This window comes from Oncorhynchus clarkii, chromosome 33, assembly GCF_045791955.1.
Source record: "Oncorhynchus clarkii lewisi isolate Uvic-CL-2024 chromosome 33, UVic_Ocla_1.0, whole genome shotgun sequence".
NCBI lineage: Eukaryota > Metazoa > Chordata > Actinopteri > Salmoniformes > Salmonidae > Oncorhynchus > Oncorhynchus clarkii.
The window spans coordinates 13,721,547-13,742,015 of record NC_092179.1 but is presented as its reverse complement, the minus strand read 5'-3'; the positions used below and the strand labels follow the sequence as shown (position 1 = coordinate 13,742,015).

Below are 20,469 nucleotides of genomic sequence, written 5' to 3'. Positions count from 1 at the left end.
ACCATTCCAAGTGTTCCACTGTTCAGAGAAATAGTAGAATGTGTACAGTACCATTCCAAGTGTTCCACTGTTCAGAGAAATAGTAGAATGTGTACAGTACCATTCCAAGTGTTCCACTGTTCAGAGAAATAGTAGAATGTGTACAGTACCATTCCAAGTGTTCCACTGTTCAGAGAAATAGTAGAATGTGTACAGTACAATTCCAAGTGTTCCACTGTTCAGAGAAATAGTAGAATGTGTACAGTACCATTCCAAGTGTTCCACTGTTCAGAGAAATAGTAGAATGTGTACAGTACCATTCCAAGTGTTCCACTGTTCAGAGAAATAGTAGAATGTGTACAGTACCATTCCAAGTGTTCCACTGTTCAGAGAAATAGTAGAATGTGTACAGTACCATTCCAAGTGTTCCACTGTTCAGAGAAATAGTAGAATGTGTACAGTACCATTCCAAGTGTTCCACTGTTCAGAGAAATAGTAGAATGTGTACAGTACCATTCCAAGTGTTCCACTGTTCAGAGAAATAGTAGAATGTGTACAGTACCATTCCAAGTGTTCCACTGTTCAGAGAAATAGTAGAATGTGTACAGTACCATTCCAAGTGTTCCACTGTTCAGAGAAATAGTAGAATGTGTACAGTACCATTCCAAGTGTTCCACTGTTCAGAGAAATAGTAGAATGTGTACAGTACCATTCCAAGTGTTCCACTGTTCAGAGAAATAGTAGAATGTGTACAGTACCATTCCAAGTGTTCCACTGTTCAGAGAAATAGTAGAATGTGTACAGTACCATTCCAAGTGTTCCACTGTTCAGAGAAATAGTAGAATGTGTACAGTACCATTCCAAGTGTTCCACTGTTCAGAGAAATAGCACAATGCCTTAAGTATCTATCTTCATCCTTTACTGACAGACAACCCAAGTGCCTTTTCCAGCCAATAAAAAGTAAATCCTGAAAAAAGTGAACTCTTCATAACAGAGCCCCCCCACCAACATGGACTGGCCGGTATTCACACTTCTTTTTTTTCCTTTTACCCCTTTTCGCCCCAAAGTCTTCAGATTCCAACATGGTAGTTTGGCATGGAACGCCGGCTCAGTTTTGTAAAAGAAGTGAGAGAAGAGAAGGAAGTATACTCATGGACGTTGTTTTAAAGAAGAACTTGTGTCCAGACATCTTCCGGAGGCTTTGAGACGCCAAGACCTGCAGCCAGGAGGCTGTTAGGAGCTTCAGTTCATCTGATGACTTAAAGGGACATTTCATGTTCATCATCACCAGCACCACCCCAACATCAACATATGTGAAAATGGCACATTTCTATGTTTTGTGTACGTCTTCGGTGTGCATCGTGTGATTTGAACCAATTATGAGTAGGCATTGCCAACTAATTGGTGGATGTCGTCATTGGAAACATTTATCTCCCTCAATGTTTTTTTCCCTAGAAAATGCACAATTTTCACATATGTTGATGTTGTTGGTGGTGCTGGAGATGATGAATGTTGAAATGTCCTTTTAAAGAAGATAAGCCTGCAGATACTCCTGGAGCAAGGACAACAGCAGAAGTTGGAACACACAGAACACTCGAAGCCTGATGTCCCATTTGCAGATGATCAGATAGAGGCTGTCAAATAGCCCAGGTTAAAGACGTCGGGATTCGGAGCTCCTTCACAGCAGAGGCCAAAGCATTTAATTGCACCCCTGTGGCCAAGGACTGAGGCAACACCTAGAGTGTCATCGTTTCCTATTTGTCCTACTTCCATTCCCATTTCCTCTGCCGCCTTATCTTGAAACTTTTGAAATGAAGGACCTCTTAACAAAAAACACTGACCCAGTATATAAATTCAATTATGTCTATTTCCCTAGGTAGGATGTAACCGGAAAAAAATCCATCAAATACATTCACTGGCCCTCAGTTAGGAGTGGAGTTAGGTCGACTGGAGTGAAGCATACCTCGTTCAGTAAACACGCCCCCGCATCCACCTCCATTAATTCAAGTTTTATGGGTGACATTTTAAAATCATGTTTGGTGAAAGGCTGAATCTGCATATTGTATGACTAGAATTATGGCTAGGAGCGTTTCCTGACTACATGACCTTACCAGGAAAAACTCCTGGTCCTATGTACTTTATGAACACCACCAGTGATCAAAACATGATGTTCTTCCAATGAGTCAAAGCAGGCCGTGCTTGTCTCTCTTTATCAAACATAATCTCCATACAGGCACAGTGGAACAATGTATCAACGCTCAAATTACCGTTCCACAATACAGTCACTCTTCCACATCCACAAAGCACACACGTTGGTCATAATAACTCACTCAAACACAAAACTACATGAAGAAAGATGAATGCGATGCTTTTGGAAAAGAGAAAGGAAGGTAAGAGAGAGAGACGACAGAGAGTGAGAGAGAGAAAGAAAGAGGTAGAGAGAGACTAATCCAAATATGCAGGCAGCAGAGCACTGTCTGCTGCTGTTAGCAACCATCTTTTCCCAACTTTTGTCTTAGATTTCAAAAGCCGCTTTCAAGCAACAAATAGTTTAAATTTCCCTGTGAATCACCCGCACAAAGCAGCAAGCATTCTCTGTGTTTCAGTTCAAAAGAAGTAATCAAATAAAAACACATGTACACACACACACAGTAAAACACACTCAAAAACACGCACAACACTTCTGTCTAAGTCTAAAACTTGTCTAAGCAGCCCTGTACTACATTCTCCTCCCAAGACACACTGCAGAGGTGCCCTCCCTCCCTCTCCATCTTTCTCTCCATCCCTCCCTCTCTTCCCTCCCTCCCTCTCCATCCCTCCCCCCCTCTCCATCCCTCCCTCCCTCTCCATCTCTCTTTCTCTCCCTCCCTCTCTCTATCCCTCAGCCTCCCTTTATCCCTGTCATTTCCTCCCTCACTGTCCAGTGTTTGTGTGTGTGTGTGGTTTAATACAGACCCAGTTCTAACAGGGTTAGTTAAGGGGAGTGATCTGCTGTATGAAGGGACTAGTGCTTGACTAGATACAGTGGAATGTGCTCTATACTGGCCTTTACAATAACCCCCAAATCCTCAATATATTAGAAGCCGAGGAGGGCGGTTAGTCTGTGTGTCTGTGTGTGAAGCTTCCGGGGCTCCAGCCACCATTGTTCTGGTGTTCCGATGGGTGGTCCTTGCCCTTTGAAGAGGAAAATCCCTGTTTTGACCAAATCCATGGCATGTCGAGGGGGATTACTGCCCTTTGTGTGTGTGTCTGTGTGTGTGTGTACAAGGTATTTGTCTGTAAGTCCAACTTGTTCTAGCTGCCCATCAACATAACAGTGTGTATCTACCAGTACTTACTAATAATGTCTCCTGCACATTCAATCAAGTCATTCTATGCCACAACAGCCTAGTTGCATTGGTCTGTCTACAGAAGCAATAACTACTGTTTATAAGAAAAAAGACATGTTGAGACTCAACCTGGTTTAGCATTACAACGCCCATTCAGTGTGTGTGTGTGTGTGTGTCTAATCCCTCCCACCTGAACATGAAGCCATGAGGCAAATACACTCTCCTGTTTAAACACCACCCACACACCGCACTGGCACATACACAATCGAAAAAACACACACAAACACACAAAAACACAAGCGACTAAGCAAGCAATGCATTCAAAACACACACTCTGCCCTCACACAGTACATCCCTGTAATCACACACACACACACATTTAATTTGCACCCGCCACCTAAACGCAAATCCGACAAAGACGCTAACACCATCCCCGGTCTAGTAGGTGGTCTCTGTCGTTCCTCTCACTCTCTCTCTTCATCTCTTGTTTCAGTCTTTCTCTCTTGCTGTTCCACTTCCATTCCAAGCCCAGCACATACAGAAGACACATCATCAAAATAGCAGCCTGTCCTGTTCTTCGTCACAATGTCACATCAATATTCATCCAGTGAAAAGGGTGATGAGTCAGAATACAGCCAGAGACAGAGATACCCCCACTGGGCACGCATTACACTGAACTCAAAAGTGACTTTATTTTCTTACTAGCGCCGACCTTCTTCATTAAAGAAAAATATACTTACTGTGACTGAGATATGTGGTTATCCAACCTAGCTACACCACAAGACCAAATGTATGTGGACACCTGGTCATTGAACATCTCATTCCAAAATCATGGGCATTAATATAGAGTTGGTCCCCCCTTTGCTGCTATAACAGCCTCCACTCTTCTGGGAAGGCTTTTCACTAGATGTTGGAACATTGCTGTGGGGACTTGCGTCCGATCAGCCACAAGAGCATTAGTGAGGTCGATGGGCGATTATGCCTGTCTTGCAGTCGGCATTCTAATTCATCCCAAAGGTGTTCGATGGGGTTGAGGTCAGGGCTCTGTGCAGGCCAGTAAAGTTCTTACACATCAATCTCGACAAACTATTTCTGTACGGACCTCACTTTGTGCATGGAGGCATTGTCATGCTGAAACAGGAAAGGGCCTGCTACAAAGTTGGAAGCACAGAATCGTCTAAAATGTAAAAGTATAGTGTAGCGTTAACATTTCCCTTCACTGGAACTAAGAGGAATAGCATGAACCATGAAAAACAGCCCCAGACCATTATCCCTGCCCCACCAAACTTTACAGTTAGCACTATGCATTGTGGCAGGTAGCGTTATCCTGGCATCCGCCAAACCCAGATTTGTCCGTTGAACTGCCAGATGGTGAAGCGTGATTCATCACTCCAGGGAACGTGTTTCCACTGCTCCAGAGTCCAATGGTGGCAAACTTTACACCACTCCAGCCGACGCTTGGCATTATGCATGGTGATCTTAGGCTTGTGTGCGGCTGCTCAGTCATGGAAACCCATTTCATGAAGCTCTCTTGTTGGAAAGGTGGCATCCTATGACCGTGCCACATTGGAAGTCATTAAGCTCTTCAGTATGGGCCATTCTACTGCCAATGTTTGTCTATGGAGATTGCATGGCTGCGTGCTCGATTTTATACACCTGTCAGCAATGGGTGTGGCTGAAATAGCCAAATCCACTCATTTGAAGGGGTGTCTACATACTTGTATATATAGTGTATCTTAAGATGAATATAGTTTCCAAGATCATTAAAAATACAAACTTTACTTCATTGTAACCGATCTAAAAAGTTAGAACCAAGCCCCCCTCATCATCCACACCTCTGCAAACTCCCCCAATTTACCGTAGGCATGCGCCAGTGTCAGCACCCGCAACATAGCTCTGAGCTCCGTACACCTCACCCCCTGCATCTGATGCTCCCTGGCATTCCACACTGCCACTTTCACCTGCCCCAACAAGTAATTACCTAGACAGTCCCTCCAACTGTTGACTACACAAAATGTAGGTCCCCTCCAAGGTACACCAGCCCCCCTGGACATAGAAACAACAAGTGCTGCACTGTCTCCTCCTCCCCACTGATGGATCAAGGTGAGAGAGAGAGAAGCCTGTGAAGAGAAAGACAGCACTCATGAAATGTTTATGATTGTATTTTCTATTACTGAGCTAAGGAGAGGGTTGGGGAGGGGTCATGAAGTGGACACAGAGTGCCTACACGGCAATCACATCATAGGAGTCAGCCATCTATTATTCAGGAGAAAAGGGGAGCAGAGGGGAACAGGTGCTAAATAAAGAGCAGTGTCATAGACACAGGAGTCTCTGAACTCTACAACCCAGAGACACAGAGAGAGACACAGAGACACAGAGAGAGACACAGAGACACAGAAAGAGACACAGAGAGACACCCAGAGAGACACACAGAGAGATAGACACAGAGAGAGACCCAGAGACATTCAGAGACACAGAGAGACACCCAGAGACACAGAGAGAAAGACACAGGGACACAGAGAGAGTCACAGAGACACACAGAGAGACACCCAGAGACAGACAAAGACACAGAGAGAGATACCCAGAGACACAGAGAGAGACACAGAGAGAGAGACACACAGACAGACACACACAGACAGACACACAGAGACACACATAGAGACACAGACAGAGACACAGACAGAGACACAGACAGAGACACACAGACACAGACAGACACACAGACAGACACAGAGAGACACAGAGACAGACATGCAGACATACACAGAGACACAGACACACAGAGAAACACACAGAGACGCACAGAGAGACAGAGAGAGACACAGAAACACAGAGAGATACCCAGAGACACAGAGAGACACACAGACAGACACAAAGAGACAGACACACGCAGAGACACAGAGAGAGACAGAGAGACACAGACAGACACACAGACGTACACGCAGAGACACAGAGACACAGACATACAGAGAGACACACAAACACAGAGAGAGACAGAGAGAGAAACACACAGAGACACACAGAGAGACAGACACAGAGAGAGACAGAGAGAGAGAGAGACAGAGAGAGACACAGAGAGACACGGAGAGAGACAGAGAGAGACAGAGAGACAGAAAGAAAGAGACACAGACATAGATACAGAGAGACACAGACAGAGACACAGACAGAGACACAGAGAGAAACACAGAGAGAGACACATAGAGAGACACAGAGAGAGACAGAGAGAGAGACACAGAGAAAGACACAGAGAGACACAGAGAGAGACAGAGAGACACAGAGAGAGACAGAGAGAAAGAGACACAGAGAGACACAGACAGAGATACAGAGAGAAAGAGACACAGAGAGACACAGACAGAGATACAGAGAGACACAGACAGAGACAGAGAGACACAGAGACACAGAGAGAGACACAGAGAGAAACACAGAGAGACACAGAGAGAGACACAGAGAGAGACACAGAGAGAGACACAGAGAGAGACACAGAGAGAGAGACACAGAGAGACACACAGAGAGACACAGAGAGAGACACAGAGAGACACAGAGAGAGAAAGAGACACAGAGAGACACAGACAGAGATACAGAGAGACACAGACAGAGACACAGAGAGACACAGAGACACAGAGAGAGACACAGAGAGAAACACAGAGAGACACAGAGAGAAACACATAGACACAGAGAGAGACAGAGAGAGAGAGACACAGAGAGACACACAGAGAGACACAGAGAGAGACACAGAGAGACACAGAGAGAGAGACAGAGAGAAACAAGAGAGAGAGACAGAGAGAGACACAAAGGGAGACAGAGATATGGGAAGATGTGCAAATACAGAGTAAAAGACCAAGGTAGAGATAGAAACAAGGGAAATAAGAGTTAAAGAGCAAAAGAGAAGGAAAGAAAGGAATGGACAGGGGAATAAAGAGAAGTGAGATAGAAAAGAGGAGAATAGAGCAGCAAGTTAAGAATGAAAGCAGCTCCACTCTTGACTACTGTTGGACCCAGAAGCACAATGAGATCCATATTTAACCAGCGATGGAGAGCAGGCGGCAGCACAGAGAACATCTACTACTGGATACAGGCCCCGCTCAGCGAACCTTCACCATCACGCGATGAATGAAGACACCACTGGAATCTAAAGCAGAACCTTCTTGCTCATATCCACACGCAGGGACATTATGCACACATGCACTGCAACGTCACCCATGACTTAATGCATAGTACAGCTTCATCATATGGTTTGCGTCTTCTGTGTAATTTTTCTAACCTGTATTGATTCATACTGGGCTGTGAAGTCTTAGCAGCATCAGTGTGTGTGTGTGAGTACACTGTGTTAGAAGCATTGAAAGCTGATCAAAGAGAGCGTTATAGGAAAGAATTGGACTGAAGTGGTGCTATATAACCTCTCTGTGTCTACCTCTCGCCTTCTACCTATTCTTTCTCCCCTTTCTCTCCTCTCGGCATCTCTTCATCCCATCTCCTTTTCCAGTTAATCTGACACCATGCCTAACAAATCATGATTACATGCCCTACCACCAAACCAGGTCTTTCTTAGAATCCACAAAAGTCATTTTCACTAAAACAACAAGACCTCTGTCTTCTGGGTCTCAAGGGACCAAAGCTGAGGATAACTAGCTAAAGATAGACCTTCCATGGGATGAAGTTCAACTCTACCTCCCCATCTTCCCCGCTGTCTTCTACAGTAATCTCCCCTTCCCCCCCCTTCTTCTCCTCTCCTGCAGTGTGCACCAGCTCTGACAAAGCCTTGAGCCCCTGCCAGAAGAACCGGGAGGAGCCTTCCTGCTAAAAATACTGAGAGAAGGGAGGGAGCTGCCACGATGCCAAGAGGAGAGAGAGAAAAAAAGAGACCCATATCTTCATAAAGGGAGGGAGAGATAGAGGAAGGGATAGAAGAAAAAGGGAGGGAACCAGACAAAAGAAAAGACAGAAGTAAAGAAAGAAAGAAAGAGAAGACAGACTTTCAGACAAAGGAAGTGTGGAAAGAGAGGACGGTTGGAATGAGTGTGTTCACCTGGCAATATGACAGTGTTTCCCTACAGTGTGCTTTTGTACCGAGGTTCATCAGGTAGAATGAAAGCCTAATGCTGAGGCCAATGTTGAGCTCTCACTGGAGCCAGGCTGCAGACACAAAGCAGCATGAGCTATACATTCATCCAGAGAGAGCGAGAGAGAGCGAGCGAGCGAGAGCGAGACAGAGACAGATAGAGAAAAAGAGATAGAGAATGGAACAGGAGAAGAATACAGATTATAAATATTTATACGAACGAGCGGGAGAGAAAGACAGCTACAGGAAAAGGAGAAAGAGAGAAACTTCATAAGGCACACCGGGCGCGTTTGGCGGGTTTTATCTTCCTAGCAGTCTCTCCCGCCAGTCGAGGCGTGGGGCGAGCAGGTTTTCAGCTCGCACTCCCCGTCGACTAGCCTTGGGGGGGCTGAGCTGCCATCCCGTCTCCCCCTTCTTCCCCCCTCGAGCTTCATCCTTATCCCTCTGCTCTCCACCCCCTCTCCTCCCATCGCAAAGAGACAGGCGGTGGAAATAGGAATCACTGCAGCACGCTGGCTGGGGCGGCACACGGCTAAGAGTTGCAATGTTCTGGTTCTTACAAGATCTCTTAGAGTTAACGTTGGGTTCATGTTTTATGAAGACAGTAACGTGTGCCAACTATAATGTCACTGCTCTAAGTACTGAACATGAACAGAGTGGGCAGTTTCTTCTTTTTATCTATTTTTCATCAGGTATCCCTCCATCCATGACATGTTTTTTTTGACGTTGAGTGAAAAACACATTTTCTAATTGAATTTGTGCGTAATACATAGAAATATTTTCACTGGTGGCACTGGATTTTGAGTAAGCTAAAAACACTTCAACTCTTGAGAACTGGCTCTTCTCAATGTCCATTTCTCATTTCACTACAACAGCAATAAAAAAGGAAGAAAAATAATTCAAATAAGATCTATCACATTTGAAAATAAATTGTGCACCATTTTAAAAAACAAAAATCTCTAGTACTAAACTTTGACGTGGTGTGATGTTGCTTAATGTGATTGGTCAGTCTTACCTAGCCAATCGTTGAACTTCTTGACCTCAGAGGGCAAGCCCAGCTCTGTGAAGTCTCCAGCATGGATGAACACGTCACCGTATGGCATCTGAATGGCGTCCGTACGGGAGTGGGTGTCTGAGATACACACAAAACGGGTGTAACCTGGCGGCTTGGGAGTGTCATGGGGCAGGGGGTCCACCCTAAAGTAGAGAGAGAACGAAGGAGAGAGAGAGAGAGAGAGAGAGAGAGAGAGAGAGAGAGAGAGAGAGAGAGAGAGAGAAAAGCGTGAGAAAGACCATGGGAAAGATAAACAATGGGAAGTCTCAAAATGAAGAAGCAGAGTTGCGGTGTTAATGTAGTCTGGATCCGTATCCATCACCATCCCTTATAGAAAGTTAAAAAAGAGAGAGAGAGAAAAAGAGAGAAATTAAAAGAGGGAAAAAAACTGTGAGAGGTCAGCCACAACAAAGGCGAAGGAATGGTAGAAAAAAGAAAGAAAAGCACAGATAGAGAGAGGAGTCCTGTGGGAGTTTCTGTGAGTGTGCAGCAGCCCCAGAGAGTCTCCAGAGGGAGAAGGGAGCTGGTGAATAACAGTGGCCCACTTTAGTGAGCTCTCCTCCAGGTACACAGCAAGCCCTCAACACTCCACCATCACACAGAGACTGAAAGAAGGACAGAGAGACAGAGAGAAATGGAATGAGAGAGCAAATAACAGCATGCAGAGAGGATGGGTCTCAAAGAAAAAGAAAGAGGGAGAAAGGGGAGAGACAGGAATAGAGGATGGCTTGGGAACGGAGATAGACAGAGACCAGGTGTCTGAACATATGTAGTGTGTATGCCAGCTTATGTGTATGTACAGTGCCTTGCGAAAGTATTCGGCCCCCTTGAACTTTGCGACCTTTTGCCACATTTCAGGCTTCAAACATAAAGATAAAACTGTATTTTTTTGTGAAGAATCAACAACAAGTGGGACACAATCATGAAGTGGAACGACATTTATTGGATATTTCAAACTTTTTTAACAAATCAAAAACTGAAAAATTGGGCGTGCAAAATTATTCAGCCCCTTTACTTTCAGTGCAGCAAACTCTCTCCAGAAGTTCAGTGAGGATCTCTGAATGATCCAATGTTGACCTAAATGACTAATGATGATAAATACAATCCACCTGTGTGTAATCAAGTCTCTGTATAAATGCACCTGCACTGTGATAGTCTCAGAGGTCCGTTAAAAGCGCAGAGAGCATCTCGATGTGCAAAACTGATAGAGACATACCCCAAGCGACTTACAGCTGTAATCGCAGCAAAAGGTGGCGCTACAAAGTATTAACTTAAGGGGGCTGAATAATTTTGCACGCCCAATTTTTCAGTTTTTGATTTGTTAAAAAAGTTTGAAATATCCAATAAATGTTGTTCCACTTCATGATTGTGTCCCACTTGTGTTTGATTCTTCACAAAAAAATACAGTTTTATATCAGTATGTTTGAAGCCTGAAATGTGGCAAAAGGTCGCAAAGTTCAAGGGGGCCGAATACTTTCGCAAGGCACTGTACATGTATATCTGCAGGGGTGTGCGTCTGCCGGCCTGCATGCGTGTATGTGTTCTACTTACATGTGTACGTGCGGGGGCTGGAAGCGTCCCTGGTTGATGTTGTAGAAGGTGAAGGCCTGGGTGGGGTTGGTGCTGTATTCATCCACCTCCACGGCCACCCTGCCTGCTGCCCGCTGGGCCTGGGACTGCTGCTGCCGCCGTGCAGCCATGATCTCTGACAGGGTGAAGGCCATGCTTCTGGAGCCTGGGCCTGGGCCGCTACTGGGCTGGGGAAGTGGTGGGTTGGGCTGGGGCTGACCCACTCTGGGCTGGCCTGGGGTAGACGTGGTCTGGCCTGGGCTGGAGGTGGCCTGGTCCTGGCACACACAGTAGTTAGGACTGGAAGTGAGGCCTGCTGGAGCGGTCAGGGTTGCGGGTTGGCTCACCAGAGAGGCCCTCTGTCACAGCTTGGCCCACCTCGGAGAAACTCTGCTGGGTTGCTGAGCGAGCATGTCCCCCCTCCACCTCAGTGTCCCCCTACTCCTGCACACACAGAGAACAAAACCACTGAGTGGGAATACAACACCAATCTGGAATGCACAGTTAAGACTGTAAATAAAACACTATCCACCAAAGCAACATAACCCAACCCCTAAGAGCATCTACGGCTTTTACACTGTCAAGCAGATATCACATTTACTACTGCCTTTAAATTACAGCTCTGCTTCTGGGATTCTAGTCGGATTTCATACGAATCCTGAAAGATGGTGAGATGGTGAGGGAGGGATGTAAGGAGGAAGGAGGGTGATCATTTGGGGATGAGTGGGGGAGCTGGATTTATCCTGGATTGTGCTGCTATGTCAGTGTGCCACCTCATTCATGTGAAAACGGCCACACACCATTTCATAATTACACACACTTAACACCATGACTCACACAGGCATACTCTTGTGTGTGTCCATGCATGTATATATATGTGTGTGTGTGTGTGTGTGTGTGTGTGTGTGTGTGTGTGTGTGTGTGTGTGTGTGTGTGTGTGTGTGTGTGTGGCAGTGCCAGAAGTCCTCACACTGAGTGAATGAGAGCAGAAGGGTGCATTGGCAGATGCTGAGAGCATGGTACACAGTGAGAATAGAAGAGGATTACACTGGCACTAGGAACAAAGGGAATGGGCCGTATTAACATGAACAGGACCTTGTCTACAGGAAGAATGATGAAGAAAGATGTAGCAGAGAACATGGTGAAGAGGGACGGTTTGATAAATGAATAGGCGTGAGGTGGAATTGATTGATGCACTCTCTTCTTTGGCACAGATGACAGACACTCAGATTTAACGACTGTGAGAAGCAGTCCCATAAAATTGTGCGACAATGTTCCTTCGTTTCACTCGTAGGCTATTCCACGCCCTGGTACGGACACACACCATTAGTCATGTATGTTGGTTAGATTCTTTATGCTGTGTAAAAATGGACTGTGTATGTGTATGTATATACATGTGTGTGTAGGCTACAAGTCCTGTTGACAGGTTATGACTGATGCCTACAAGGCTATAGCATACAGCACTGAGTGTGCACGTCTGGCTCAATTTGAATTTGACAAGGTATTGGCAGCATTCACACCTGTCCCATGCTAGCATAGTGATAGAGGGACACAGACATTATATGAGAACCACTCTGTCAAATGAATAGAACAAACATTACAAAATCTAATTTTGACAAAGTAATTCACATCTGATTAATAAGACAATCAAGAGCCACTTCCAAGCAATCTCGCATAAACAAGCAGTTGATTTGTCTCTCTAATTGAGACATTTAATATGAAGGTTTGGTTTCTTGTTTTCACAATAATTGTCATTCATTTGAATTATGTCCAGTTATCTGACTAAATCTTACTAAACTAAATTGCAAACAAAAAATCAATCAAATCAGATATAATGTCAAGCCTTCATTCTTGGGTGTTAGCCTACTTCAGAAGGCTATTTTGTGTAGTTTAGTAGGGCATAGTCAACAAAACACAAAGGCATGGAGATTAAATAGTTGTCTTTGTCTTTCTTAATGTTAATAATATTGTAAATTGTTCAAATGAAAACTATATATGGAAGACATTGCTTTTTTGGTATTATTTGTATTTAGGACCCCAAATAAACTCTCACCAACCACTTGAGGGGTTGTTGGCAAATCTGTTCTGAAATTTGATCATGACATTGACCAGATAGATATAGACTATGCAGCACTCCGTGGTTCTTTATGGCATTGACCAGATAGATGTAGACTATGCAGCCTTCCGTGGTTCTTTATGGCATTGACCGATAGATATAGGATATGTAGCTGAGTGAATGAGAGCAGAAGGGTGCATTTTTACTAAGATTCGGTTCCATTGTCATCGGGGGATTTGGGCATGGTGGTTCTGCTATTTGGATCTAGCATCAAACACAGAGAAATGTTTTACATTGCCTTCAGAAATTATTCATATACCCTTGACTTATTCCACATTTTGTTGTGTTACTGCCTTAATTCAAATAGCCCATAATCACAAAGTGAAAACATGTTTTTAGAAATGTTTCCAAATGTATTGAAAATGAAATACAGAAATATCACATTTACATAAGTATTCACACCCCTGAGTGAATACTTTGTAGAAGCCCCTTTGGCAGCGATTATTTAAAAAAAATGTTTTAACCTTTATTTAAGTAAACAAGTCAGTTAAGAACAAATTCTTATTTACAATGACGGCCTACCAAAATCCAAAAGGCCTCCTGCGGGGACGTGGGCCTGGGATTAATATATAAATACAATATAAATATAGGACAAAACACATATCACAACAAGCGAGACAACACTCACAGATTACAGCTGTGAGTCTTTCTGGGCTTTCCACACCTGGATTGTGCTACATTTGCCCATTATTCTTTTCAAAATGGTTGTTGATCATTGCTAGACAACCATTTTCAGGTCTTGCCATAGATTTTCAAGTAGATTTAAGTCAAAACTGTAACTCGGCCACTCAGGAACATTCACTGTACTCTTGGTAAGCTCCATTACGTTTATTTTTTTATCCTGAAAAACTCCTGTCCTAAACAATTACAATCATACCCATAACATGATGCAGCCACCACTATGCTTGAAAATATGGAGAGTGGTACTCAGTAATGTGTTGTATTGGATTTGCCCCAAACATAACACTTTGTATTCCGGACAAAAAGTGAATTACTTTGCCACATTTTTTCAGTATTGCCTTGTTCCAAACACGATGCATGTTTTGGAATATGTTTATTCTGTACAGGTTTCTGTCTTTTCGCACTGTCAATTAGGTTAGTATTGTGGAGTAACTACAATGTTGTTGCGCCATCCTCAGTTTTCTCCTGTCACAGCCATTCAACTCTGTAACTGTTTTAAAGTCCCCATTGGCCTCATGGGTAGAAATCCCTGAGCAGTTTCCTTCCTCTCCGGCAACTGAGTTTGTTAGGAAGGATGTCCATATATTTGTAGTGACTGGGTGTATTGATACACCATCCAAAGAGTAATTAATAACTTCACCATTCTCAAAAGTATATTCAATGTCTTTTTTTTTTACCCACCTACCAATAGGTGCCCATCTTTGAGAGGCATTGGAAAACCTCCCTGGTCTTTGTGGTTGAATCAGTGTTTGAAATTCACTGCTCGACTGAGGGACCTTACATGTATGTGTGGGATACAGAGATGAGGTAGTCATTCAACAATAATGTTAAACACTATTCCATGCAACTTATTATGTGACTTGTTAAGGAAATTTACTCCTGCATTTATTTAGGCTTGCCATAAGAAAGGAGTTGAATACTTTTTGACTCAAGACATTTCAGCTTTTCATTTTTATTAATTTGTAAAAATGTCGAAAAACATAATTCCACGTTGACATTATGGGGTATTGTGTGTAGACCAGTACTCCCCCCCAAAATATATATTTAATCCATTTTAAACTCAGGCTGAAACAACATGTGTAAAAAGTCAAGAGGTGTGAATACTTTCTGAATTAACTGTACATTATGAAAGCATGCTGGTGGACAACCTAACACAGAGAAGAGAGTGATCCACATCTTGGACTAGATATACTAGACATTAGGCTACGTGAAGTAAAACACATTTCCGACAGAAAAAAATACACATTAGAATAGAATTGAAATCCAAAATCTGTTTCGGATTGTCATCCTACTAATCCTGTAGCCTGCGACACAAAACATTGGCAACACCAATTTGCACCCAAGCAGACACCGCCGCACCAAACCTACCTGGCTTCGCCCGGTCTCCCGGTCGGATGAGCTGAGCCTGTCCGGTTAGGGATGAACCAGTGAAGTCCGGTGGGTCTGATAGAGGAGCGGACGGCGGAGGGGGGAGCAGCTAGCGAGCTGCGCTGGTCGGTTTGAAAGTGCAGCGCGTGGTGCTCAGGTTTGCGCTTTGGCTCTCGCGGAAACACTTCATCTCCCGCCTCTTGTGCTGAATATGCTCGAGCTCTGTGTCTTCCCGCCTCTCCCTGATATGTTCTGGAGCCTTCTGTTGGATGAACAGCTCAATGTGCGAAGGGGAGGTCTGAGCACGAATCAATTAATGTCTGACAGACAGTTTGAGCTGTACAATATCAGAGATTCGTTTCTGTTTTTTCTATCATTTCATCTACCACAGATGCATAATTAAACTGCATTTCTTTAAGACCAATGTAGAACCATCGATGTGGTAAAAAATGACATACATTTTACTTTATATTTTCACATCTGGCCTAGTTTCATCCTTACCATAGCCCTGTGTTTCTCAAACCTCTTCTGGATTAGTTTACCCCAAGCCAGTTCCACCGACTTTTATGTATTGTAGTACAAGTACACTTGAGTCAAATTGGTCAACTAATCATTAGGCTATTTGAATCAGGTGTGCTAGTTCTGGAATAATGCAAGATGACATGATGGATGTCTGCAACCCAACTGACCTTGGCTTCAGGGGAACGTTTCATTATTTTCAACAGAATACAGTTGCAAAAAAATACTATGAAAACACATTCTTATTCATAGCCGATGTCTTTATAATTTGTGTAAATGCGCCACTGCCTGGTTAAACATTTGTTGTCTTTGGAGACTAGGGCCTATTACTAAACTCAACTACTCTTGAAAACAGCATTTAAAATAAGAAGCTAAAGTCAATGAAAAACAAACTAGATGTCCTCAATCTAAACTCTGACTTAATTAATTAATTAATACACAATGAACTTTAAAAATGGATGCCGGTGCCGAAAGAGAAATATTGTAAGAAAAGAGGAGAGGCATGAAGATAAGGCCTTATCTACACATTTGCCACTCTCTCATTTGCCTGGAGATTCTCAGCGTTGATAACGTCCTGTAAAGTTCAAAAGAAATCACCAGATTTGGCTGTCAGACTCATTTAATGCTGCAGCTACTGTAAGAAACAACAATGCTAACTTGGCTGTGATGTGAATTCAGCCAGCTACATTTTCAGGAAACATATTTCAGTGTGTGTAAGGTGCCCTGCAGTCACCCATGGAGACAAAAGATGCTAGATAATATGGAAAAGTGCAAAGTAAAGTGTAGCAAGGGAAGATTACAGAGCATGGTGGAGTTGTTTTTCTGCTACTGTTTTATTTGAATTTGTTCTTTACTGGATTTTCATGGACCAAACAATGGCAAAACACTGTGATACATTTTCTCTCTTTGGGTACAACCGACTAACACAAACGTTAAAATTATCCCTCTATAAAATGGCCTAAAGTACCTACATACAATATCTCTCTTTCTCCACCTCGATCTCACAAACTACTCACACACTGACACACGCTGTCTCACTCTCTCACATACACACACACACACACACACACACACACACACACACACACACACACACACACACACACACACACACACACACACACACACACACACACACACACACACACACACAATAGAATACATTCTCAGGAAAAGTCAATCATAAAAAATGTTGCATTTCATACCGATTTTCATCATCATCATCATCATCATCATCAAACACACTAAACGCCCAAAACATCCCTCAACAGAAAGTGGGTGCACTGTACCAACATTAGCTACACCTCTGCAGGCGGCAACCATTTTGAGTGGACTGAGTGGACAAACACTGTGGTTGTATCTGAAAACATTAGCTGTCAAATCCATGCTTCCTCCGCCCTTGTTAGCTCAATTCAACTCAAAGCTCATTGGAGGAGAGTTTGCAAGGTCCCTTGAGCTTTGATTTGACGACTAGTACAATTTTCTGACACAACTCTACACACAACAGTGGGGGTTACGATTAGACTGGAATGAACAGGTCCTGGATCAGTGCTAGGGCACAAAGCAGACTTTATGAATGAATGACTATTTCTGATCCCATATCAGTGGCCTTCAGTATATGGCCTCTAGGTTAGAAGATACAAGCCATATAGTTATGCTTATCATCCTTGTGTCCAGCACAAATAATTTAAGTTATTTATAACCGTGTAGTAGCGGTGTATTAGCAGTTTAATAGGTCTGTAATAGATGTGCTGCATAGGCAATTATAAACTGGGTGGTTCGAGCCCTGAATGCTGATTGGCTGACAGCCGTGGTTTATCAGACCATATGCCACGGGTATGACAGATTTTTTGTTGTTGTACTGCTGTAATTACGTTGGTAACCAGTTTATAATAGCAATAAGGCATCTCAGGGGTTTGTGGTATATTGCCAATATACCACGGCTCAGGGCCTTATTGTTTAAACGGACTCTGCTGGGAGAGTGTTACAAGGGGGAGAACAATGAAAGTGTATTTTGTCAGAACATTTGACTAGTTGAGGTCAGTTGGGGCACTTTCTGGGTTATGGTTACAGTTGCAAGTGCTATGTACATACAGATACTCTCATAGACATCACAATACTTTCAAACAGACCTCTGTCTCTCTGCTACTACATTCACCTCCAAATCAACAGTCTCATCATCATACAATACATATTTTCTCCACTTGCATTGTGCAGAAATATAAACAAACTAACATATTTGTTACAGATATTAAATCAACAGTCTAGGTTGATGACTTACATAAACTGGGAGAAGTCCAAATAGGACGGATTGAGAGTGGACACTCGTAAAAAGCAGGTGGTTTTGAGTGTGCACTTAGTGCCATCATATAAGAAGCTTTACACAAAACACCCCTTTTCTCTGGCAGCTAGTCAGGAGAGTCTTAAAGGGATGAGGCAGAGTTAGGAGATGGGAGCACACCCACAACTAAAATAGTAGTGGGTCGTTAAGGACATTTCCCTTTAAATTATTACTTACTGGCAATACTGCTTTTCAGGCCAAATGGGTGGATTTGATGGTGTCTGTCTAAACAATTGAACGCTGGGTTTTTTTGTGGTGAGAACAAAACGGGACATATTTTTGTCTCTCTCTTTGCTACAACCAAGGTAATACATTTCTATACAACACAAAACATAAGGAAAAATGTAACTTAGATTTTTTTTTCTACAGTTCACAATATAAAATTCAAGTGCAATTAAAGTTCCAAATATTAGTTACATCACATACATTACTCTCTATAGCAACGACTGTTACTTGCAGGTAGTTTTTTCATCTTGTTATATATCTTTAAAGAAAAGTGACTTTTTGGAAAATCAAACTTATTCGTTTACTGTACTCAGTTTGAGGTGGAATGGTCTGGGATGCCGAAATCAGAAATGTCTTTATTTCCCATGTGAAAATGTTGATGCAGAATATGATATAAGTGCACCAATCATTTTTTTGTGCACGCCAGGGGCCTTTTAAAATAACAAAATAAAGATACATCTATGTACCTGCGTGTGACATCACTCTCGCACACCATCTGCGTGCACATCTACGTGCACATACGTATGTTCACACAAATATACATACGTACATAGATACACATACATTTTACTTGTAGCCAACATGTCTGTACTTACATATATATCAAACATCCATGTTGTGGGCTTCTGCAAGTTCTAACTCATATAAATATAACCAAAACAACAACAACAACACAAAAACAAACCAAAACAGAAGTACAGGGGAAAAGCTGGAAAGTTAAAACGAGGACTGCAGGGGAAAAAAAGACAAAAGAGGGAGAGACGGTTCTCTGTTCCTGTGCAGAGAATGCTGGGATTGCGATTCAGGAGGAACTCTGGGTAGGGTTGGGGGTGTAAGAGAAGTGTTTCAGAGTAGAGGGTGTAGAAGAGAGGGATAGATTGGCGGGGGGCGGTGTAGGAGAGATGTAGGGGTATAGACGTAGGGATTAGAAGACACATGGGGATGTTGACAGGGTAAGGACGTAGGTGAAGGGTCGGGAGGAGTAGATGGTGGAAAGGGGGAGTAGGGTAAGCGTCTGGGTAACAGACAGGGGGCGTAGCAGCTTATTTGTACGGCCGTAGGAACCGTGTGACTTTGGAGCGCAGCAGTTTGATGAACGAGCGGGGGAACATGTCTTTGGACTCCTGTGCCGTGTACCTGAAGTAGTTCTGGGGGTGAGCCAGAACATCAAACAGGGCTTTGATCAGTTTTTTATCCTGCAGGGAGGAGAGGGGGAGGGAGGGAGAGACAGAGAGCGGGAGTTATCAGTGAAGATAATATACTATACACTGTATAGTATTATTTATTAATTACAATATACAATACACAGTAATGGGACATAATGAAGAGTTGCTTACTTTCAGTATCTCTTGGTGATTCTCTGATGCGTAGAGTCTGCCATCCCGGACAATGTCCTCTATCAGCTGCTGGTAGTCCTCTTCAAAACAACAGACAGGAAGAAACACAGGGTTACATTACTCAGCTGACACAAAAAGTGTATTAAGATTCCACCATCAAACACACCTTGTCACACTGTACATTATAGTTGACTTAATAAGGCACTGTTGAATGTTAGGGAGTCTGAGCAGCTTAGAAGTGTAGAAGTTACAGCAGACTGACCATCGTAGGTGACATAGGGGACTTGGAAGCCCTTGCCACTGTTGCCCTCATTGGACTTGAACTGGATCCAGAGCTTGCGGGAGCGGGAGGTGAAGGCGATTGGCCGCTCGTACGTCTGACACGTCTCATAGGTGGTGATGGAGGTGGGCAGGGCTAAGGGACGAAGAGGGAGGGGCTACATTTAATTGACAGACAGATGGACCAACCAAGAGCTGAAATAATACTTGATGAATATTAAAATAGCAAGATAGACTAACTACAATAATGTACCAATCTAAATGCCTGGCTAGATGATGAAATTAAATATCATGCTGTCTGATTGGCTGGCACAGTAAGAATGAATTTCCTGGTTGTGCGTACCACTCTTCCTCATGACGAGCACATCTCCACACTCGTCTTCGATGGGGAGGAAGATCTCAGGCACCACGATGAGGATGCGTCTCTTGTGAGGGGGGTTGATGGTCCAGATACAGTCTACATTGGACGGGTAGTCCCCGGGGTAGTTAGGAGACTCAATAAAGCCTGTAAAGTCTCCCAGCTCACCCCCACACACCTGGTCTGAGACAGGGAGAAGAGACTTGGATGAGTCAGGAAGCACTGGAGACCATGGCTTTGAATTGAACTAATTTA

At 43.5% G+C, this 20,469-nt stretch overlaps 2 protein-coding genes across 7 annotated transcripts in view; both read right to left on the bottom strand.

Moving 5' to 3' along the window:
• Nucleotides 1–15,419, bottom strand: part of LOC139392846 (metallophosphoesterase domain containing 1) — a 46,853-nt gene extending 31,434 nt beyond the window's left edge. The window contains exons 1-3 of the mRNA XM_071141152.1: nucleotides 15,156–15,419; nucleotides 10,973–11,434; nucleotides 9,383–9,564 (exon numbers count right to left, since the gene is read on the bottom strand). Coding sequence (XP_070997253.1) covers nucleotides 9,383–9,564; nucleotides 10,973–11,145 — 355 coding nt within the window. The 5' untranslated portion in view covers nucleotides 11,146–11,434; nucleotides 15,156–15,419. The remainder of the gene's footprint in view (nucleotides 1–9,382; nucleotides 9,565–10,972; nucleotides 11,435–15,155) is intronic.
• A 1,069-nt stretch (nucleotides 15,420–16,488) lies between these two features.
• Nucleotides 16,489–20,469, bottom strand: part of LOC139392494 (signal peptide, CUB and EGF-like domain-containing protein 1) — a 155,890-nt gene continuing 151,909 nt past the window's right edge. For all 6 annotated transcript variants that reach the window (XM_071140490.1, XM_071140488.1, XM_071140492.1 and 3 more), the window contains 4 exons: nucleotides 20,200–20,397; nucleotides 19,840–19,992; nucleotides 19,578–19,657; nucleotides 16,489–19,436 (listed from right to left, as the gene is read on the bottom strand). In XM_071140490.1, coding sequence (XP_070996591.1) covers nucleotides 19,284–19,436; nucleotides 19,578–19,657; nucleotides 19,840–19,992; nucleotides 20,200–20,397 — 584 coding nt within the window. In that variant the 3' untranslated portion in view covers nucleotides 16,489–19,283. The remainder of the gene's footprint in view (nucleotides 19,437–19,577; nucleotides 19,658–19,839; nucleotides 19,993–20,199; nucleotides 20,398–20,469) is intronic.